We start from the raw sequence: 24,742 nt of genomic DNA, 5'->3' as shown, positions 1-24,742 counted from the left end.
GTGGATGCTCCTACCACCACCACATCGTGTTAATATTTATTTCTTTATTAGTATAGTTTATAATTTAAGTTAGTTATTACATTTAGACATATATTTTCTAATGGGTGCACACTTTAGTTAATGTCTGTCTGAATGGTTCATTTACACTTGTGTTTTTAGCCCGACCTAAACAAGTTTGACCCACTTAAATGAACTCAACAGAAACTGATCATGAGTACACCCGGACAAAATCATAGCAAAATAAATGACACAACACTAATTAAGCGAATTTAGACACTCACCAGAATGGAAATGTCTGGAGCAACTTGTAGGTATCTGGGGATGTTGGAGAACGTAATATCAGGACGTCTCACTGCTGACACCAGGATATTCGTCTTCTTTTCGTTAGCTCCGATAGCTTAGCCTCCTCGCGTTGTTTCCAAAAAGGAAAATAGTGAAACGAAAGTCCGTTTTACATCTTTTTACCTTTTCGGTCGTGTGATCGGACATTACGCCCAATAACGCAGCAAGTTCGTGCCATAGCTAAAATATCTGTGACAGTCGTTTTTTGTCGGTGGCGACAAAGATGGCGCTGATACCCCTCCGAATAGAGAAGTGACGTCACGCTCCGAAGCTCTATTATGTTGTACAAAAAACCCCCAACAAAACAACAAATAATTTTAGTACATGTTATGTGTCAGAAGAGGGCTTAGGAAATAATAATACAAAAAAAAAAAAATAAATTACCAAAAGGGCACTTTTGGCAAGGAGCAAAAGGGGAGGGGGGTTGCTGGGGTGCTCAAGCACCCCAGCAACCCCCCTCCCCTTTTGCTCCAGCAACCCCCCTCCCCCCACCCTGTTTGTAAGCATTTTATGATGTGCCTATTTTGTGCGGGTAAGGGATGGTTGGGAATTTGATCTGGTATGTTAATTTATGTATGTCAATATGAAAAACTTTAATAAAAAAATAATAAAAAAAAAAAAGTATCTCACTGTTCTATATGGGACATGGACAAACCAGACTCAAATTATGTAACTTATTTGGTTTCACTCCTTTATTTATTTTGAAGAGGTGAAGAAGAGAAAACAGGAACGGTTGTCAGATTTCAGTGAATTTCGTAAAAGTTAAAATAAAACAAAACTTCTACTGGTGAAACAGTGTCATGTATTATTTATGTTCTCTGTCTTGTTATATTAAAATAGGCATTATAAATCATTTATTTCAAGAGAAAGATTACATTTTTAGATTATCATTTTCTGTTACAGAACTGACAGAGGAAAACAAAGCTACAGGTATCATAGCATAACATGACTAAAGAAATAAAAAAAAAACTGTTAAAATTATCAAAATATTGAGAAAGACGATTCAGTATTCTAACAGTTTATCTCACTAAGGTTTTAACATGAATGAGAAAATAGGGAAAAAAAAAACTTACTTGTTGCTCATTAAATCATAAAATCTTATTCATTAATTTCCCATGTGGGGTATTTTATGACATTTATCTCCCGGACGAATAATATTGTCAGTGCTTCTCTAAAACATACGGATTAATTTTGAATGTGTCTGTAAAGTTTTAAAACACAAGAAAAAATGCAATGAGACTTGATTCCATCTAGATAAAAAAGCAAAATGTTTACATATTGTAACCCATATCATTATTAATATTTGATGGTTCAGTGCTGACTTTCTATCTCACATCTTAGGGTCACTAAAATAATTACAATAAGAAGGAAAAACATTAAGACTGACGATGAATATGAAATAAAACTAACACTTGAAGTCATAATTCTTAACTAAAAGCTTAACTCAAGCAGGACGTACAAACCAAACGTAACTGCTTATTCATTTATTTTGCAGAGCCTTAAACATCAATGTTTCTGTTTACTGCTCAGAATCAACCTCACAATTTTAGGAATGAAATTAGATTTTATGAACAGCTGCCGATTTCTCATAAACTACACATTTCATTCAGACTTTCAATGGCATCATCTTTACTGAAGTTTTTCCAATCCTGAGGAATTTCTCCATGACCCTGGAATTTCTTATTATAGTACTGTTCCAGTTCCTTTTGAAAGTGGCAGACAAACCATTTCCAGAAGGCCAGCTTAGAGTTATCAGCTGTAATGCTCCATGAAGCATATGGTTCACCAGCAGTTGGGTACTGTTTATAAGGAACTGCCTGCTCTGAGTCGTGTTTTGGGTAAAAGCTTCCATCACTTGCAACTGATGTGGTGCAGAAATCAATGCTCAGTTCATCTGTTCCTCTGTAATGCCAACCTCTAACCCCATTGGGTCGATGAAAAGGAACGCTGTGCTTCTCAGGACTGTGGTCCTTCAAAGTGTTGGTGCAAACAGCAGCACAGAATGGACACGTTTCCCAGCAGCAGTTACACAGCTGATCAATCAGGATCTGATCAGGTTTCTGTCTGCAGTCATTCACCTTTTCCAGGGGGAGTTTGCTCATCTCTGTTGTGATGCTTTTCAGGCCTTTCTCTATCTCTTCTTTAAGGAAGTCAAAATTGTTTATGTCACTGAAGTTTTGACAACTAACAGTATCAAGTATCAACTTTGGTTTTAGTTTTCTAGAAAATTCCTCCACCCACATTTCTATGTTTCCTTTTTTCTTTTTGATTTCATCTGTTGCCTCAAACAAAGCCTGACTGATGACTCTGCTGATTTCTTCTACATTTTTCTTCAGGATATCCTGGGCTTTAATTTTCTGTGTCATGAACATGTATTTCTTTACTTGTTCTTTGATGAAAGCCTCGACTTGAGCTCTTGGATTTTGAATGTAGGTGATGAATATGTTAAAGTCTTCTTTCTCTGCCAGAGATGTCAACACATGTTTCTCTAAGTTCAGTCTGTTCCCATTGAATGCTGGGAAACTGCACTTCATCTCTCCAGCAATATCAACTCCAGTCTTGTTACAGACGGTTTCAACAGCAGAGACTTTGAGTTTTTCACACATAATTTCTCCAAACACCACAGCAGATGAACTTCCTTTGCAGAAGCTTCTGAAAATTTTGTAATATTCATTTTTCTTGGTGTCCAAATAAGTGAACACATCATTTTTCTGTCTGTAGATCTTGAAGGAGTTTAAGATCCAACCTTCTGCCCTGTCAAAAACATGCAGTGAAAGATCAACTGAAAACTCCTTCTTGAATACATAGTTTCTCTGAGATTCAAATTTTTCTATATGAAGTTTAATACGTTGAGCCACTTCCTTTAAGTAAGTTGATGTAAAGCCTCTTGTTGCAACAGGTTTGCTCTTAATGACTGAAAGACATTCTTGTTCAACTTCATTAATAAGTAATCTGATCTGTTTCTGTTCTTCATGTGGAAAAACTTCATGTGGAAAAACAGTCATTTTAAACCTTTTCCAAACACCCCAAGCGCTTTTCTTTGTTGTTATGTAATAAAAATAATCACCATGTTGTGACAGACTTTTGTATCTCTTAATTCTTTTGGACTCATCAATGAGTCCCCATTCAACACCAAGTTCTTGAAGGACAGCAATCTGATCTTCCTCCAAGTTTATGTTCTCAATGGGTTTTGTATCAGAGGTTAATTCCTTAACCCAGTGACTCCAAATGGTGCTGAACTGTGCTTTTAGTTTCTCTTCATCTGCTGTAATGCATTTTAACTGGTGAGCGAGCTCTTTGCTCTTCTGTTGTAGATTGTTTTCAAACTCTGTCTTCTTCTTGTCAAGCATTTTTCTAGCATTATTTTGCTGGATTACTTCATCCAGTTTTCTCTTCACCCCTCTCACAAGTTCCTCATGAAACTCTTTGATTTTGTTCTCAAATTGGCCCCGCCACTGAACCAACATCTCTTTGTCTTTGTCATCTTCAAAGTAAGCTGCCATACGTTTTGTTACATCTTCATATGTTTTAGCCATTTCTTTGATAAGGTCATTCTTGTCAACTTTGTCCAGTTGGCCTTTTTCAATTCTAGGATAAAGTTGGTTTTCAATGTTCAGCATCTCACTCCTCAGGGCCCAAGTCCAGTTCCCATATTGAACCTCCAGTTTTCTGTAAACTGCAATTTCTTGAGTGTTTTTGAAACTAAAAACAAATTGTTCATTCATCAAGGCGTTCCACAGGTCTTGGATTTTGTTGCTGAAATGTGACAGAGTGATCCCAGCAGACTGTTTGGCTTTAGACAAGATGATGGACTTCAGTTCTTGGACACTTTCACTATAACCTGGATTTGGAGGAGCCATTGGTGGACTTCCCTCCCACAGCTGAGCAAAATATTTTACATCTTTTTGCACATCAAATGCGATGACATCACTGAAGCACTCAACATCACACACTTCCTCTTTGGCAGCAAGTTGAGCCATCTTGTCCAGTTTTTCTTGCAGTCGTCTTTTTCCGTCCATGTTTTTCTCTGCTGCTGTAATATCTGTGACGTTCTGATGGACAAACACACAACTTGGAGAAAGCTCAACTTTCTTCATCCTCATGAAAGCCTGCACAACAATCTGTAGGACATCTTGCATGTCAGCTGGATTCTCACCAAAAATGTTGATCAATGTCATGTTTCCCAGACCAACAACAAATGTTGCAAGTTCATTGTCATGATGAAGGGTAGCATTACCTTCTAACTCAAGAGCTCGCAGTCCTTCAGTGTCTACAACTAGAATGTAGTCAAACTTGTAGTTATCCTTGACTTCCTCTGACAGTTTAACCAGTTGCATGTAGGCACCCTTGGTGCATCTCCCAGCACTGACTGCAAACTGCAGGCCAAACATGGCGTTCAGCATCGTTGACTTTCCACTACTTTGTACACCCAGAACTGACAGCACAAAGACTCTCTGGTCACCAAGTTTCTGGATGACTTCTTTTAAGAGACTAGAGATCCATATTAAAGGCACATGGCCTGCATCCCCATCCATCAGCTCCATCGGGTGTCCTGATATCATCAGATCTGCAGCCAGCTCAGGGTATTTAGTCCAATCAGGCTGTCGGCTCAGTGATAGTTTTTTCAAAGATTTATGAGCTTCATAAATCTGTCCCATCTCTCTGAAGATGTGTTCCAGACCAAAGGTTGCTGATTGAAGCTTTTTTGACAACTGTTCAAGCTCAGTTTGTTTGTCTTTTAAGTTATCAGATTCGTCATGTTTCTTCTTTAGATCTACGACCTCTGACCAGGTTTTATCATATTTTTGGAGAATTGAAGAAAGATCATCTGTGGAGAGGGCATCTATGAGGATCTGAGTCCATGTCAGGAAATATTCTCTTTCTTCTGGTGGCAAACGCTTGAGGCTCTGAGTGAACAACCTCATCAGTTCACGATTGGACGCATCACACTGTTCCTGTCTTAGTTTCAGTAGCTGCTGACTCTTCTGACCCTTTTCCTTCTCAATGTCTCCCTTTAGATGATGCAACTCTTTATTGATTTTGCACCAGTTGGACCAAAGTTGACCTTGGCAGGGAAGAAATGTATCTTTGATTTCGGCAACGTCCATCCCTTCAATCAATTCAATTATTTCTATTGCAGCAGATTTCCCTTTCTGGCAGATTTTCTGATCTTCATCCACTTTGACCCCAGAGACTTTGGCCATAGTTTCCAGCCGGAAGGATGTGTGGGGTCCAGATAAAAGGCTTTTTATAATCTTTTTTAGTTCTTCAGAAACATCCGTCTGGCTTCTTTCTTTCAGACCCAATTTATATTTTTGAGGTTTCATCTGAACTGCACTACACTCATTGTCAGCAATGAGAATGATTAGAGGCTTTGAAGACTTGTACAGTGTCTGTATAACTACACTGCTCTCCTGGCTTTTGTCCAGAGTTGGCACAAGAACAACAATGACTGAAGACATTTCAGTCAGGATTTCACGCTGTTTTACAATTGCTAGAGAATCCCCATGAAGGTTACAGAAGGCAATGCAGTCAGTAAAGAAATCATTGTCTTTTCCAGCAGGACAGTACCAGGCAATCTCTGCCACCCCATCCATCAAATGACAAGATTTGGTGCTTCCTTTACAGTTTTTGTGGAAGAATGTGTCGTGGCGGTCGTTGATCAAGGCATTCATCAGCTGAGATTTGGACAAAGACATGGAGCCCAGTCGAAAAAATGAAACCATGGGAGTCTGAGCTTTGTAGATTGGCATGCTCTTCATGGTGACAGTGGTTGTGTTTTCTTTGGTTGTGCTTATTTTCCATGTTTTTGTTAATTGTCTGAATGTCCACAAAGGACACTCAATATTTGATGTGAGAGGATCAGGAACAAGCAGTGGTAAGGCATACTGACACTGTGACAACTTTGTGATCATTTTCTGTTTAAGGAAGCTGTCTGAGCAGTGAAATGCTGCCATTTGAACATCCATTGGGTGAACATGATTCTCTTTTGACTGATCTATGTCTATGTTAGTAGTAAAAAGAGCATCTAAGTCGTCGTCGTCTGTAACAGCACTGTCAGACACTTGAACAGCCTGTGAATTGTTCACATCAGAGCTTTCTTGCTGAACAGGGATGTATCTGGCTCTATAATCTAACATCATTAACCTCTGAAGAAAAGCTTCAGCTAGATCTTTATTAGAGATGCCAGTCTGTTTCACAGGTCGACGTATCTGCAGAAATTCTTTTTGTGACCACTTTGTTTTAGATTTGTTCAGAAGGTCAAGTGCTTTAAACAATTCATCTCTCTCTTTTGGAAGTACTTTTCCTTCTTTCTCTGAAGAATTGCATAGTGCCTGCAAAGAATATATGGATTTAAAAGGAATTTCAGATTTAAAACAGCAAACACAACAAAGTGAAAATATTTATAAATATATAAATATGTTTATATATTTATAAAAATATAAATATGTGATTTATATTAAAAATCATTAAAAATGAACATTTCTGACCTTTAGTCTGTTCCGATCCATATTAAGGGCACCTGCAGAACACCAGTTATTTCTCAGATTAGTCAAATGTAACTGATGACAAATAAATTGATCAAATATGCAAGTAAATAACAAGTAATTATATATCAGAGTTGGTGGGCAGTTGTGTGAATGGATGTTGTTGTAAAAGGTTGCTTTCCTGACCATGCTGATTTCAGATTTTTCTGCTCTGTTTTTGTCATTCATCTCTGTACCTGTACTAACATGTTCCTTCATTGAAATGCTCGAAAGATGCTTTATATTTTTGTGAATGAATAAGGTCAGAATGCCTTAATTTTTTCACTGGCTAAGAGGATTTGGGTGGCGTTGTTGAAAAACTGTCTGATTTGTTCGGACAAACGTCCATCGTGAATGCTTGATTATTATTGGTCCAAGTTTGACGGGTCTTCTTACGTAACTTACGCATTGGGGAGTAATTTCTCATGATGGTGGCAGACAACAGAAAGCATGACAGCAGAGAGCAGGAATGAAAGAAAAAGAAGAGCTTGACAAGGAGGTGTGGCTAAGCCTGTCATGATAACAAATTTTGCTGGACAATAAATTGTAACCGAACTTATTGCATTATTGTTGTTTTGAGACCATTTTCAAGTAATATAATGGAAATGGCAAGAACACATTCTCAAAATCAATAAACTTTAAATTCTAATGAACATTTAAACACTGGAACTGGAAGACATTTTAAATATCCAAAATAAATAAAGACAACAGAAACAACAACTGAAATGAATTATCAAGTCTCTGTAAACAAAGTTATCTTTCAAAAAAATACTAGTTGAGACTGAAGCACCAGACTGACGATTTTTATCATTCAGTTTTTGGTAAAAAGAGAATGAAAAGTGATAAATTAAGCAAATGAAAATTATTGAGTTTCTTTTAACTTATCATGGAATTAATTAATATTTTGTTCATTGTGACAGGCCTAGGTGTGGCTGCCATAAATGGTAGTTATGCAGTTTAAGTTAAGTTAATGGTTTTAAGTTAGAAAAAATAAGTTAAAGTAACATAAACTATTTTATGTTCATGAAAAGCTGATTGTAATAGCCATATTGTTGTTTTCAAATGTGTATTTAAAGGTTGTGCAAATGTTTTCAGAGTGGAACCAATGTTTGATTTTTTGTTTGGTTTTGATCAATATTTTCAGTTACATGCTGCACTCGGTAGATTGGAGAGTTTCTTAACCCCTTCAAGCTAAAGCGGCCGATGAGGTATTCGATTTATAATTTACGTGTTTGTGTGGAAATAGAATGCTTATCTGTGGAGGATTTGTCAAGTTTCTGTTAGCCACGTATGTACAAAGGTTACACAGAATGTCAATATTTTTTTAAGTCAGTACTTAAGATATTCTTTTTTACATTACAGTATTGTAAATGTTTTGCTGCTTAATATTATTTGACTATTCTCTATGAGAATGCCTTTCTGTATAAAAATGTATTATTTTATGTTTTTTGTACAGTTCTCACGGCATCGTTACAGACACCTGTGTCCAATTAAATGCCAGTAAATATCAGGAATGCCTTGTGTCCGTTTTTCAACTTGGAGGGAATTAAGGAGGCGATGAAGAAAATATCCAAAAATATACAATATGAGGTTTCCAAACCTCATATTGTACATAGAATAGAACCATCGTCCCTCTCCGCTTCTCAAAATGTTAGCCTTGCTAACAGCAGTTCTACAGTCCTGCTATAACCTGGATCTTTGTCTGATCTGCTGCTCCTAGCTGGAACTCTCCTGTTAGAATAAGTGAAGGGTCAAGTGTACAAAATAGCTCAAGTGTGTTACACTCTAAAATTATCTTATGGACTTATTTAGATTAATTTCACTTGATTCTTTTGCTTTTGCTATGACAACTTACGTTTTTGTGTTCAATTAACTCAAAACTTATAAATCTTTAACCTAAAGGAACTTTTCACTGTGATTTTACTTGAAACAATTGAGTTCAATGCCAATTTCGTATCCTACGTCTGACCAACCCAATTTATTATGATCATCCAACTCAATTCACTAAGTCCTTCCATCTCAATTTGCTAATATTTTATAACTTAATTCATAAGGGGGTTTAACATGACACATTTAAGTCACATTTACTCAAATCATTTATGTTGTTCTAATAAACATTTAAAATCTCTTTGACTTGATTCTACAGAAAGTCAACTCAAACTTAAGTAGTTCCAAACTAAATATTTTGGGCTGCAAACTTCTTAGTTTGCAGACTAATACTCTTTTTACAGTGTCATCTAAATACACTAACTTAAAAGTTACAAATCTTTTCCTTAAAGGATTTTTTTTACTTTGACTTTATTTGAAAGAATTAAGTTCAATACCATAATTTGTATCCATGTCTCAAGCTTACCAGGGACAGATTCTGTATCAACCAGGATCCTGTCTGTGGTGGCGCAGTGGTAGAGCACAATCCACATAAGGAGGACTTAGTCCTTGACGCAGCCTTCGCACGTTTGATGTCCAACCTGATGACCTTAGCTGCAGGTCTTCCTCTCTGTCATTAACCACTTTCCTGAATAACTACGCTCAAATAAAGGCTGCCTCAGCTAAAAAAAAAAGCCCTTTGGAAAAATTAGATCCTTTATTAATTTACTTCTTTATTTGAAGTAAACTAAATTTGAGTAAGACTGACTTAGATCTGTCATCTTAAACATACTTAATAAATTTGTTTAAAAAATAAATAAATTGAGTTGGATGATTAGAATATATTGAATTGGTTAAACTTAAGTTAAGTTGGATAAACTTCACTGAATTGCTTGTTACCAATTGAAGCATTTCAATTAAGTTGGATCAACTATTTTCTTTTTAGAGTGTATGCCCTTCCCTGACACGTAGCTGAATAAAAGCCAGTCATCACCAAATAAATGTTTTCATCACATTTGGCTGTCAGAGAGGAAATACTCACCCTAACTAGCAGAACTTAGTAAGGAAATAAACCTGATAATTACAGAGAAAGATTCAATTGACAAAAACTGAAAGAGGGATGGAGACAGATAAAGATAGAAATGAAGGATAAATAAATACAGTACAGAGAGGATGAATAAAAAACATTAAGTTTTTCTTTCTTATGGACAGTGGCGGATTTTTGTGACCTGGTAGGTAGATAAGGTTATTTGTGGGATTGGTATAGGGCCTGCACGTTGGCTCAAGGGGCCAGGGGCGCACAGCCTCCTAAGTCCAGCCCTGATCATGACTGTAAAGGGTTAAGAAATACTTATTTGCTTTGTTTACTCACTAATACTGTTCATGTCTAATATGGTTACTGTTTGATTGGTTCAGTTGTAAAGTTGTATTACCTTTGTCTGTTGGTTGACATTGTTCAGGAGAGACTTCTGTCTGTCTGTGTGTACAGTTGTCATCTTTGATGTATTCAGGAGCATCCTGTTAAAGCATTGAAAATATATTGGCGCTTGCTTATACCATTTAGATTTTTTTTTCTGTATCTTTTTCTGAGCTATTTTGGTTAGTGTCAACATTTAGCAGTGGTGCAGAAATGCTCACCCTGTAAAAAGGAGTTTAAAGACCACCGATTGCAAGTAATCACTCTTAACATTCTAGGTTATGTTAATATATTAAGTTGCATCTCCACTTTTTGTAAAAAAAAAAAAAGCAAAAGTAATTAACTGAAGTAGTAACTAAAGAGACCAGCTGTCTGTATTTTAAGCAACAGTAAAATGTTGAACAAAAAATGGCAAAGATCACGCATCAGATTTCAACTCATTGGTAAAATCCATAAATCTAGAATGTAATATCTATGACTGACAAAAAACAGTGATGTGAAAAGGTGTCTCTATTGGTCCAGATTTCATTCAGTGTTTCAGAAGATCAAACCAATTTAAATATTAGGCAAACACAACACAAGTAAACATAAAATGCAGTTTTTAAACAAAGATGTTGATTATTAAGAGAGAAAAAAAATCCAAACCCTCTTGTCCATGTGTGAAAAAGTGATTGGCCTCCCCTGTTAAAACATAACTTAACTAGTTTATCACACCTGAGTTCACTGTTTCTAGCCTTACACCAGCCTGATTAATGCCACACCTGTTCTGTTAACTTAATAGGACCTGCCTGACAAAGTGAAATACACCAAAAGATCCTCAAAAACTAGACATCAAGCAAAGATCCAAAGAAATTCGGGAACGGTCTGGGCTGTTTTGCTGCTTCAGGATCTGGAAGACATGCTGTGATAAATTAAACCATGAATTGTGCTGCTGACCAAAACATTCTGAAGGAGAATGTTGTGGTCAGCTGAAGCTGAAACCAACTTGGGTTCTGCATCAAGACCATGGTCCAAAACATTGGACCAGCAAGTCCACCTCGTTTGGCCTAATCAAAGTTCTGAACTGACTCGCATTTAGTTGCTGTGGCATGACCTTAAAAAGGCTGCTGGAAAACCCTACAATGTCACTGAAATACAATAATGCTGTAAAGACGAGTGGAACAAAATTCTTCCATAGTTGTAAAAGACTCATTGCTAGCTATCAGAGATGCCTGACTGCAGTTGTTGCTGCTAAGTTTTAGAGGCACTCGCTGCAAGTTTGGATGTTCTTTCTCCTTTAATAACAAAACAAAATGTTTCGAAAAACAGAAGTTTGACAAACATGCAAAACAATAGGAAATCAGTGGTGTAAATCGGTGGAGTGAAATACTCTGACACCACTGAATTCACTGTAATAATTAGCAAAGGAAATTATTATTTACCTCAAATTCCTCATCAGTCACCATCTCTTCAACTACAAAATGTCAGAAAAAAAGTTTATAGTTTTCATAGTAATAGTACATGAAAATGCTCCTATTTACTATTTTATCTTTCTATAACAAAGAAAATATAATCAAGCAAGCAAAACATAATTATGGTGGAAATAAAATATTAATTGACTTTTTTTTTTACATGAGAAAGGGATAAACATAGAGGGGGCAAACCAAAGATATCTATGGAAGCCAGTTTCCACTACTTTGATTAAATTATAATGTATCTCATTATAACATGTCATTATAATGAGACACTGTCTCATTATTTCAGCAATGAGCTAGTTATCTCATTATATTGAGATAGCTAAGAACTTTCCCCACTTTGAAACCATACTGGTGCAGCATTGCTTCTATGAGCTCATATAAAAGACCCCTACCTCTAAAAAGCTAATTTCCCATTTTATTAATCTTTTCACTTCAACTACACCTTCTAATCATTTAAAAGAGGCCTGGACTTCTGATACACTGGGTGAGATTTCAGATGAGCTGTGGGATACAAGTCTGTCGAGAATTAAAACCTGTTCCATTAATTGTAGATTGCAACTTATTCAATACAAAGTTATCCATCGATTGCACTTTTCTAAAACCAAACTTAAGCTTTTTCCCTATGTCTCGCCAACATGTGACAAATGTAATTCAGATGATAGGACTTTGGGTCATCTCTTTAGCTCCTGCCCTAAACTTATGGACTTCTGGTGGAAGATATTTAAATTTCATAGTAAGGCTTAAGGCAGACTTCTAACTCCGGATAACCATTTGTTAATTTTGGGTTGCTCTAAAGAATCTTACCTGTCTTTAATGTTTCCTCTGGACTGACTTGTTTTCCTTCAGTCACCCGACTATTTTCAGAGACCATGTCATCTATTTTTTCCAAAAGAGCTATTATCTCGTTTCCATCCGTCATACTTCTTGTACATGTATGGTATCTTTTTTCAGAAAAACCACTTGTTGCCTTCAGCTTCTGAAGTTCACTTTCACAAATTTCTTCTGAGTCATGAGTCACAACTGTCATCACATAAGAGCCGTGCTCCTTTCCAAGTGTTTTTTCTAACCACTGCAGTCCAGATGTATACTGGTTTTCTTGCTGGTCATTTGATACCAGCAAGATAAAGGTACGATGTTCTGGAATCTCTGGAATCGTGTCAATACTTGGAAGCCCAAGCAGGTTAATTACAGAGATTTGACGACCCAATAGGTCATAGAGTCTGGATGAAAACTCTTTCTCGTGTATCTCCTGGTCATGGTCCAGTAAGATATTTTTTGATCCAATCTTAATGGAATTTTTGTTCCCAATTAACACAAGTGTGAGTGGAGGAGTCACTGAAAAACAGAACATGAGTAATGTTAACTGACAGCGTTGTTTATAGTGGCCTTAAAAACTGAATCTCGTAGAAATATAAAAACTAAAATATTTATGATTTCATTTGAATCATGAGTGTTCCAAAACTCTTACCTGCATTACTTGGTGGTGATCCAGAAATGTTTTCAAACTTCTCTTGTACATTTCTCTCTCCTTTCTGCATGATCACGTTTTTTCATTCCTACAAAAATACATATAGTCATTAGTCATCTAGCCGTTTACATTAATATATTAAATGGCACTTTTTAAACTGAAAATCTGCGGCGGCCACAGTGTTTTATGCACAACCTGCCTATGTATTCAGTGATTCTTGAGAATAGGGACAAAATGGGTTTAAATTTTCCCCAATTTTTTTATTATTATTATTTCTCAACCTTATGTATGCAAATATGACAAATAATGCTTTGGAAATGTAAAGATGCTAAGGTCCAGGCTCCCAGTTGCAACATTTTTTTAAAAATTACATTTTTAATCGACCTGACCCAAAACTTTGTTGTCACCATCTGACAAAAATAAAAATAAAATAATTTTTAAAATACCCTATTAGTGATATTTTTTACTAATTTTACAGACAAATGCTTCTCAAGAAACAAACAAAAAAAAATATTTAAAACAAAAAACAAAAGGTCCATCTGATGGAGTTGACAGTGCATGACGGGGTTGTCATTGCTGAAGGTGGTGACAAACTAGTGAGTAAAAAGAAAAACTTGGTACATGTGAAGTAATGCAATTTATGTAAAATACATTAAGATGAATTAACTGCACATTTAAGTGAGATTTCTCAACAATTTCACTGAAAGAGTCTCAGAAACTCTGACGGAGTTGACAAAAAGCCAAACTACCTCAATTTATATGATGTTATTCTGAAGGAGGCCATATTGTAGCTCATCAGGTCCATGAAATCTTTACAGTAAACCAGAATTAAGCTTTTATTTCAAAAAATTTCATTACATTTTTGTAAATTGTCAGTTATGGAGTCGACACATCATGGTTGTGACGAGCAATTTAGGAATAAAACAGACGAAAAGAACTAAAGAATAACATAAGCTAACCAGAGCTAACTAGAAAAGACGACGTCATGGGGTCCTCAGAAGTTCTGGTGCCCCGCAATAATGCCTGATTTTTTTTTAACATTCTTTTCATTTCTGACGGTGTTGACAAAAACTAGGGACAAATTTCACTGGAGTTGGAAAATATATAAAAATGACTTAATTCAATGTATTGATACTTTTATAATTATTTATATGAATACTTATACTTAATTATCATAATATATAATTTTAGTATTTCTTTAATTGTTTTAAACTATTTTAATGTATTGAGTTCTGCTCCGGTACAAGGGATTTTACAGGCATCATCCACCGACTACAATGTTTAAAATAAAAAAATATTCAGCAAACACCAGGAAAATATACATTGTTGTGCTCACATGACCCAGGTTAGTTTAGTCAGATATTTGAAACAATTATATTTTGTGTATATTTTATTCAAATTTTGTGCTTTATCCATAGGACCTGTTTTGTCCCTATTCTCAAGAATCACTGATTTATTTGCAAAGTACTTGCTAGGTAACATAGTAACATGGCAGGGAGACTCCCCTTTAATTAATCCATTTCATAGCAAGACATTACCTGTCCGGATCACTACAAGAAAAGTTACAAAAAACAGAAATACAAAAACCAGCGGTCTTAATTCAAACCTCATAATGATCCCCTGCCTAAAGGATCCTGAGACTGAAGAACGTTCAGCCCCCAAGTCACTTAAATTGGCTCTTTTAAATACCAGATCTCTCTGTGCTACAACTCAATTAATTAATGATTTCATCACCGAGCATAATATTGATGTTTTATTTCTGACAGAAACATGGCTGAATGACAATAATGAAGCAACCGTGCTAATTGAATCAGCGCCTCCTACCTACAATTTTTTAAGTGAAAATAAAAAACACAAAAAAGGAGAAGGCGTGGCTTCAATATTTAAGAATACCATAAACTGTAGTAAAATCTCTTTGGGTAATTTTATGTCTTTTGAGTATCTTGGAATTGAGGTAAAAGGCCACAAACGAACTTTGATACTAACTTTATACAAAACCCCAACATATGTGGAAAATTTCTTTACAGACTTGAATGAGCTTCTATCTCTCATATGTATGTATTGATTATGATTGTTTGATAATTGTCGGTGATTTCAACATTCATGTTGACAACCCCCAAGACCGAGGGGCAAAAAATATGTTTGATATATTAAAGAGTTTTGGTTTAACACAACATGTCAAACAAGCAACGCACACTCATGGACACACACTGGATCTGGTTATCAGTAAGGGTGTGAATATTTCCAGTGTCTCTGTAACTGATGTCGCCTGTCGGATCACTTTGCTGTTATCTTTGAATGTTCTTTATCCATTAACCCACTTGGACACACAGCTACTATCACAAAACGTACTTTAACAAAAAACACAGCAGAAACATTTAATCAAATCTACTCTTCTTCCTCACCCTTAAGCTATAATGACGTTGATAAGTTGGTAGATGATTTTCAGTGCAAACTTTCAGATATCATTGATTACATTGCCCCCATTAAAGTGAAGGTTGTGTCTGGTAGGAAGAAATCTCCATGGAGAAATGCACAAACAGTTCAGTCTGCAAGACAACTCTGCCGTAGGGCCAAACGGAAATGGCGTAAAACTCAACTGCACGTTTATTATCTACAAGGAAAGACTACGTAACTTTCACACAACACTAAAACATGCAAGAGAGGCTTTCTTTGCAAATGTCATAAACAAAAATACTAACAACGCTCGAGCTTTATTTGCTACTGTTGACAGGCTAACAAACCCTCCTGTGATGCTGCCGCCTGAACTTCAATCTAATGCCGCCTGCAACAAGTTCTCCAGTTTCTTCTCAGAGAAAATTCAAAAGATCAGAGGATTAATCTGCACATCCTCTACAAAGCCAGTACCAATGCTGTGCCCAAACAAAACAAATGCAGGAAAAATGACCCAATTTCAACTACTTCATTATAAAACCCTAGAAGAAATTATAAGTCAATGAAGCTCCAGTTCCTGCTGTCTGGATGTCCTACCCACACGTTTCTTTAAGAAAGTTTTGCCTGTCGTTGCTAATGATCGGATCCAAATAGTAACTCATCGCTGTCTTCAGGTGTTTTCCCCCAGGCTTTGAAAACAGCAGTTATCAAACCTCTGATAAAAAAGAACAATCTAGACAAATCACTACTGCAGAATTACAGGCCGATCTCCAACCTCCCATTCATCAGCAAAATTATTGAAAAAGCAGTTTTTAAACAATTAAATAACTTCCTAACAATAATGTATCGCTTTGACTCCTTCCAGTCTGGTTTTCGCGCTCATCACAGCACGGAGACGGCCCTTGTAAAAGTGTTCAATGACATCCATGTAAACACAGACTGTGGGAGAACCACAGTGCTGGTTCTGTTGGACCTCAGTGCAGCTTTCGACTCTGTTGACTACGACATTTTACTGAATCGACTGGAGAGTTGGGTCGGACTTTCCGGTCCAGTGCTCAACTGGTTTGAATCTTGCATAAAGAACAGGGATTTCTTTGTTTCAATCGGAAACTTCCCATCAGAGAAGTCAAAGGTCACATGTGAGGTACCCCAAGGTTCAATCCTAGGACCACTTCTTTTCAATATTTATATGCCTCCGCTGGCTCAGGTTATAACAGGAAATAGGATTAGCTACCATAACTATGCGGATGATACACAGCTCTACATCACGATGTCACCAGGTGACTCTGAACCCATCCAATCACTGAACAGATGCTTAGAACAGATCAATGTGTGGATGTGCCAAAACTTTCTCCAGCTGAACAGAAATAAAACTGAAGTTATTATCTTTGGACCTAAAGAGGAGCGAACTAGAATCAATGAAAACCAGCGATCAGCCCGAAACCTGGGAGTAGTGATGGACTCTGACCTGAACCTTCAGAGCCACATTAAGACAGTCACAAAGTCGGCCTTCTATCACCTGAAGAACATCTCCAGGATTAGAAGACTGATGTCTCAGTGAGATCTAGAGAAACTCATCCATGCGTTTATCTTTAGCCGCATTGATTACTGCAACAGCGTCTTCACAGGTCTGACTAATAAATCAATCCTCCAGCTGCAGCTGATCCAGAAGCTGCTGCTCACGTTCTCACTAAAACCAGGAAGATAGAGCACATACCACCAGTTTTAAAGTCCCTACACTGGCTCCCTGTAGCTCAAAGAATAGACTTTAAAATACTGTTGTTAGTTTATAAATCACTGAACGGTTTAGCACCACAATACCTTAAAGATCTGTTATTGCTGTACCAACAGTCTAGACCCCTCAGATCTTCTGGTTCTGGTTCTGCTCTGCATCCCCAGAACCAGAACCAAACGAGGAGAAGCAGCATTCAGTTTCTATGCACCACAAATTTGGAACAAACTTCCAGAAAACTGTAAAACAGCTGAAACACTGGGTGCCTCAACTTTAAATCTCAACTTAAAACCCACCTGTTTAAAGTTGCTTATGGCTAAATTAGGGTTAGAGTGTGGGTTTTGATGTCTTCAATGTTTTTAATGTTTTTATCTTTACTTTTTATCTTTGGTTTTTATCTCTTTATGTAAAGAAGTTTTAAAGGTTTGAGTAATGTTTTTATTTATTTTATTTAATTTTTTTATTAAATCTCTATCTTTACTTTAATTTCTTTTTATTTCTCTTTCTCACCGTTTCTTTTTCTTAAAATCTCTCTTTTTCTCATTGTCCATTCAATTTCACATGCTGTTTTTATTTTAATTATGTAAAGCACTTTAGAAAGCCTTGCTCCCGAAATGTGCTATACAAATAAAATTTGATTGATTGATTGATTGATTGATTGATCTGAGCTCGGGTCCTCTACCAGAGGCCTGGGAGCTTGAGGGTTCTGCGCAGTATCTTGGCTGTGCCTAGAACTGCACATTTCTGGACTGAGATGTCTGATGTTGTTCCTGGGATCTGTTTGAGCCACTGCTCCAGTTTGGGGGTGACTGCCCCGAGGGCCCCGATGACCACAGGTACCACTGTGGTCTTCACCTTCCAGGCCTTCTCCAGTTCCTCTCTGAGGCCCTGGTATTTCTCCAGTTTCTCGTGCTCCTTTTTCCTGATGTTGTGGTCACTTGGTATTGCTACATCCACCACAACGGCTTTCCTCTGTTCTTTATCCACCACCACAATGTCCGGTTGGTTCGCCATTACCATCTTGTCTGTCTGGATCTGGAAGTCCCACAGGATCTTAGCTCGGTCATTCTCCACCACCTTTGGGGGTGTTCCCCATTTTGACCTCGGGGCTTCCAGTCCATATTCGGCGCAGATGTTCCTGTACACTATGCCCGCCACTTGGTTATGTCGTTCCATGTACGCTTTCCCTGCCAGCATCTTGCACCCTGCTGTTATGTACTGGACTGTCTCAGGGGCCTCCTTGCACAACCTACACCTTGGGTCTTGTCTGGTGTGGTAGATCTGAGCCTCTATTGCTCTGGTGTTTAGGGCCTGTTCCTGGGCGGCCAGGATGAGGGCCTCCGTGCTGTCCTTGAGTCCAGCTTTTTCCAGCCATTGGTAGGATTTCCTGATATCAGCCACTTCAGTTATTTGTCGGTGGTACATCCCATGTAGGGGCTTGTCCTCCCATGATGGTTCCTCCAGCACCTCGTCCTCTGTTCCCCATTGCCTGAGACATTCGCTGAGCACATCGTCCATTGAGGCTTTGTCCTTGATGTATTTATGGATCTTGGATGTATATGTCTGTGTGTGTGTAGGTGTGTGTGTGTGTGTGTGTGTGTGCGCGCGTGTGTGTGTGTGTGTGTGTGTGTGTATATATATATATATATATTTTTTTGATGGACACTTGTGCAAGTGTCCATTATCCATCTGGTGTTTAGCTCTGGCTAAACATACCCGCCACTTGGCAGGCATGTTTAGCTAGGGTCATTTTTTAGTAATTTTTTATTATTTGTAACAGGTTACAAATTTCATTTTATTTATCCTTTTATTGATGTTAAATAATTCTCTGTCCCATCTGCTTTCATTTTACATCACAGCACTATGCAAATTTCAAGGTTTACAATGCATCACTGTTACAAAAAACTCTTTTTAACAAATTATATTCATCTTTTAAAATATTATGTTTTGATTGAAATAGATTCATCACCTATTGCACTGTAAATGTCTGTATATGGAAGATTAAAATAAGCCATTTTTATATTTATTCAGTATGCCAAGAGGAAGTGTGGCATGGGTGTGGCAAAGATTAAAGGTCATTTTCAAACTTGAACGTTACGATTTAAAATGCTATAAAAGGCTGATGGTGGGTTGTGGCTTTGTAACAGAGTTTTCTATTATCAGAGTACAGATTATAAAACAAAAACATTATAATACATAAGAAAAGACATTTACAGATATTTCCTGCCACACCTTATTTAACCTGTTAAGTTTTTTTCACATTTATGTGAATAAATTATTTAAATAGAAGAAATACAAGACAAAATGTAATTTATGTTTGCGTCAAAAGTCATAAAAGTTTTTCTTACCTTGCTTTTGTTTAACTGGCTTAGCGAATCTTTGTTGGCACAGCAGTACATGTACTTATTTCTTTGTAAACTGAAACCCCCCAGAGAGATTCTTGTTTTTAATGTCTCTTGTTCTAACAAACTCCTCCTGCTGTCTCTCATTGGCTGAAAAACTCTGCTTTGGAAAAAACGAGGAAATCAAAAGTGAAAGAGAAATGGTTTACCTTGAAACCATGTAATGTAAAAGAACTCGACATGTAAGCTACATGTTTCTACAAGAAATATATAGACACATTCAGCTGGCTGAAACAGTGGCAGAATAAAAGCATAAAAATGGGCATTATAATGTAAAAGGGGAAAGTTTTACATTATAATTTAAAAGGGAAAAGTAGTTTTGTGTCAGAGGGATAAGGATGTACAAGTTCTTTTTATTCTGACAAAGGTTTGCAGATTTGTTTTGGATAATTAGGGGCAAAACTGCTGAGATAAAAACAAAAGAGTTTTCTTGTCTTAAATTGCATTTTCAAGGCAGCAGGTGGATTTTCAGGTTCAAGTTAAACCACCATTAAATGTTTTACAATGTATGCACAATTGGGCGTTCCCTTGAGAAGTCAGTTCTTTAACATGTTTGTTCAGAGACGGTAGGCGGCACCTGGTTCGATGGGTTTTTATATTTGCATAGTGTTGCATGTAATGTGTAGATAAAAACAGGAATTTTCTGTTACAACTGGCAGGATCAGACGACCTCTGACCTTATCAACACATCTTATGCATTGCAGTCTGATTAACATAATGAAAACTTAAGAAAGTAAAAGTCTTAACATGTAAACACGATCCTGTAACAGCTGATTTTATTTATTTTATGCTGTGATGCTTGTAAAACTAAACAAGTGTCTTTCTGTGAGTGAATGTAAATGTTGATATGTGTAAACGGTGCTGCTGTCTTGCCAGGTTCCTCTTGAAAAAGAGATTGCAGATCTCAGTGAGATTTTTTATCTGGTCAAATAAAAGTTATTATAGTTAAAAGTATTACTTACTGATTTAAAAAGATCCATCAATTTTTACCTTGTACATGTCTATACATGGCAGGTTAAAACTAATTCAGTTTTTCTCCTCTGTGGTTTATTCAGTAGAACAAGGAAGTCTGTCAGGTCAGTACACGCACTGTTAAAGTGTGGTGAAGAACAAAATTTGGATTTGTCTCTGCATGTTATAATTCAAAGGGGCATAAAATGCATGTGGTAGAAGAGAAAAGACATTTTGAAATGTTCATCCGACATGCTTTTTTAACTATTAGATAAATTGGTAAAACCTTTTTGTGAAAATTTTAAGTCAAATTATGATTTATGTCATTGTGAATAGTTTCAAAAGCTTTTTTTTTTGTCCTTTTTACTGACTTGGTGCAGCATCTGGACCACTGAACAGACCACTCCAGAATGTGTCTCTGTTTCTGTCAGAAATCATCCAGATTCTTGTTTATAATGTATCTTTCCCCAACAAACTCCCCGTCCTGTTTATTGTCATCATCCAATGTGAGGAAATGAAGCCCTAGGTGTAAATTCAACCTATAAGACTCTTCACCTTACACCGGCATCACCTATCACCATGCCTTCGCCCCAGCCAACCAGGACACGTCACCGCTCCACCTTGATCCAATCAACCTGGGTGGGTGGGTGCACAGCTATCCACCAGATTCAGCCAGGGCCATGCAGAGACCACTAAAGGGGCAGGTGCTCAAAAAAAAGGGCACATCTAACAGCCTTCTAGGACAGAATATTAAAGCCACACAGCTTTCAGAGTTTAATAAACAATGATAAATAACAAAATTGTGAGATATACAATCAAGGCTAAGGAGAATCTCTATATAAAGCATACAAATATGTATATGTAAGATATTTTATTAGTAATTTCTTTCTGCAGGTCTATTTTGTTATAAGAAACCCGCAATTTAGCAGGATATGTAAATCAGAGCTGGACCACCAGACATATTTTGTCTTTACAGAATTACACTATTAAAAATATAAACAAGGGCACAATGCAATCTTTTGGTGGACTGTAATCTATAAAAAAGAGAGCTGCCCGTTTGCTACACTTGCAGTGGAGATGAAGATGGTCCATTCAGGAAAGCAGAGCTGCATCAAACTTTAATGTGGAACTGCAGAAAAAAGACAAAACACAAAAGCAAAAATTTAATTGTTAGGCATGTCACCTTGAGAAAAGTCTACTGAGTTTTGCTTAAAAAACTTTTTTCTCACATGACGTCGTGGGGAGGGCCCAAAATCGCAACAAAATATTTCTGATGTGTGCAAATAAAAGTTTATGTTTGGCAAATAACTTTTTAAGTTCACTAGACAAAAATGAGTTTTTTAATTTAGAAAAAAGTTATTTAAACAAAACATTTTGTTTTTAAAAAAGAAATCATTACAATTCCAAAAGTTTTGATTACAATTTTATTTTATGTAACTGAGGTTATTTTTTTTTCATTGAATAATTGGGAAAACAAATATATAACTTCATACTCTGGTGTGACCAGCAGACTGAAGCCTGTGGCCAGTGTCCCCAGTATAATAAATAAATACTTATTCTTTCATTTTGTGTATTTTTAAATATCTCAATCTGAAGTATAAGTGTATTAATGCAGCTTATGTAATGAAATAAAAATAATTTACTCTGTTAGAATTATTTTAACTCTTTGCTGTCAATATCAGAGTTGATATACTGTAATAAATATTTTTTTCTCTGGAAAAAGAAAAACATGTAGTTTAATGTTTGACAATGACAAATTTATAAATCAAAAGTCATTTCTCATTGTATAAAAATACAAGAAAATTGTTTTGAAACGTTAAATGTACATTAAATTATGGAATTATCTAAATATGTTATTTAATAAAACACTAAAAGTGTGTCTGTTCATCAATGTTCATATAAAAATGATCAGAATAATCTCCATCAAACAAAAACATTGTGCTCTTTATTCAGAAATGCCCCAAAGCAATTAAATAATCACATCAAAAGTTAGAAACTCTGTTTTAGTCATTTCTTTGATTGCCAAATATATTAATGTGTGTGAGAAAATGTGTCAATGGCAGGTATTAACTTAAAATACTTTGTAGAACAGCAATTTCTGAAGTTTGGTCCATTTACCTGTATTAGGTTACTGGCACATATTCCACATTCAATATGGCGGACGCTGTTACATATCGCAGCAACAGGTCAACCAGCTCCACGAGGAGTCTACGTATTTATGTCTACGGTTGCCACCCGTCCCATAAACTATGGAATTGTCTCGTATTTGTTAATTGTTGTATCCCGTATTGAACCGATACCGGTTTGTTCCATATTTTTATTCGTGTCTATAGACACACCTGTCTATCTAACACATGTAGACACACAGATCTCAACAATAATGACCAAAACATAAGAAGGTTTAGTCACATGACTCAGATCACCGTCAGTACAATCAATGACCTGCTCTTACAGACCAAGCCTGTCTCTACTGCCCCCTTTCTTCCCTAGGGGGCAGTAGAGAGCAACATGTAGGCGCTGCACGGAAGAAGAGCGAGAAAAGTGTCCGGTTGTTGTGGGGAGCGCAGCGTGTTAGTTTTAGGGAAGCCAGCTGTTCGTTGTACTTGTTCAAAAGAGGAATAAAGTTGTTAAAGCATTTATCTGCCTCCTCCTTGCTTTTGCCCGCCAGCGGAGCAGAAACGATAGGAGCTTGTTACCAGCGAACGAGCCGAAAAAGAGACCAGCCCGTTTAAAACCAGCCTCTGATTGGACTCTGAGCCAATCAGAGTCCACACATCCTCCTTTTCATACGGGTCTTTAAGTAAAGACCCGGACTAAAAATTATCTTTTCATCCCGCATCGTGATGCTCGTAAATTAAGGAAGCATAACCTATCCTTAATTGCGTTTTTTTTTTTTTTTTTTTACAAGTATTTACCTGCAAGACAAAGAAAATGATTAGTGACCAAATGATCGCAGAAGGCCTACATTCAAGGACTCTGTTCAGGCGGTCATTGACGTCAATTTGTGACGTGTGATTCGGGATTTGAGTTTGAAATCCGAGGATCACGTCACCAACGACCAGCTGAGCATGGACAATTTATTTAACTAATCACACAGCATTAGTGTAGATTCACTTAAAATATTTTAGATTTTTAACTCGGCTTGATTAAATGTAGTCGAGGTTCCATAACTAACAGATTAATGGAGTGCTGATCAGTGTCGGGATGAAAAACCTGATTGTTGTGCTCTTACGGTGAGCTGACGTCTGCTGGTTAATTAGTTGCTCCAGCTGCTCAGTTGTTTCTCATCTGTTGCATCTTAACGTAAAAAAGTTTGATCTTAGTAAGATTCACAGGTTTTCCATTTCTGGAAATGTGTCCAACCTTTCCATTTTTACAGTTTTTTTCTTAGCCAGCTTGCAGGCAGTGCACAGCAATGGGTGGCGTAGGGGTAGCACCACATGACTCTCTGCTCTGCACAGCTGGAAAAAAAAAGTTACTTCTGCCCTTTCTGTACTAGGAGGAGTTTTAACTACAAAAACGTTTATATAAAGTTTTATGTCTTGGCCAGGTCTTCCTCAGCAAGCTGGGAAATTATGATATTTCTGTTTGCAATATTAATACCCTGCCAGCATGCCTAGGTGGGCCCCATGTGGGTAAAAGGAGGGCAGGCCATGTGGGTCCCATGTGGGTTTGTCCGCGGGTTCCACGATGGCCCCACATGGGTTTGCCCATGTAGGGCCACAGCCCACATGGGTACTACATGGGCCCTATATGGTGGTGGCCCACATGGGTTTGTCCATTTAGGGCCCATGTAGGGCCCATGTGGGCTGTGGCCCTACATGGGCAAACCCATGTGGGGCCATCGTGGAACCCGCGGACAAACCCATATGGGACCCATATATCAGCCCTCCTTTCCCCCACATGGGGCCCACCTAGGCATGCCCTGTAATTTTTTCATTGATTTTAACTGAAAGAATTTGCATGGCCAGAATAAATAGATATGGGGAGACTGGACATCCTTGTCTGAGACCTCTTTTCAAATAAAATCTTTTAGTGCAGCCATGTGACAATTTTACAGATGCATTACAATTCCTATATAACATTTGACAACTTTTAATTAGGGTTTGTCCATATCCAAATACTTCTAATGCTTTAAATAGAAATGTATGTTCAACTGTGTCAAAGGCTTTGAAAAAATCCAGAA

General features: G+C 37.1%; 1 protein-coding gene across 1 annotated transcript; it reads right to left on the bottom strand.

Moving 5' to 3' along the window:
* Nucleotides 1-1,016: 1,016 nt before the first annotated feature.
* LOC106909437 (interferon-induced very large GTPase 1-like) lies at nt 1,017-19,646 on the bottom strand. Its single transcript, XM_088008168.1, has 7 exons — nt 19,552-19,646; nt 13,078-13,165; nt 12,414-12,944; nt 11,574-11,605; nt 10,169-10,253; nt 6,834-6,865; nt 1,017-6,677 (listed from the first exon to the last, which is right to left on the bottom strand). The coding sequence occupies exons 2-7, from the start codon at nt 13,145-13,147 to the stop codon at nt 1,929-1,931; spliced, it is 5,499 nt and encodes a 1,832-aa protein (XP_087864294.1). The 5' UTR covers nt 13,148-13,165; nt 19,552-19,646; the 3' UTR covers nt 1,017-1,928.
* Between the last annotated feature and the right edge of the window lie 5,096 nt (nt 19,647-24,742).

The sequence above is a fragment of the Poecilia mexicana genome, unplaced genomic scaffold (assembly GCF_051168715.1).
Source record: "Poecilia mexicana isolate PSO_F unplaced genomic scaffold, ASM5116871v1 scaffold_8, whole genome shotgun sequence".
Classification (NCBI taxonomy): domain Eukaryota; kingdom Metazoa; phylum Chordata; class Actinopteri; order Cyprinodontiformes; family Poeciliidae; genus Poecilia; species Poecilia mexicana.
This window is presented reverse-complemented; position numbering and strand designations above follow the sequence as displayed.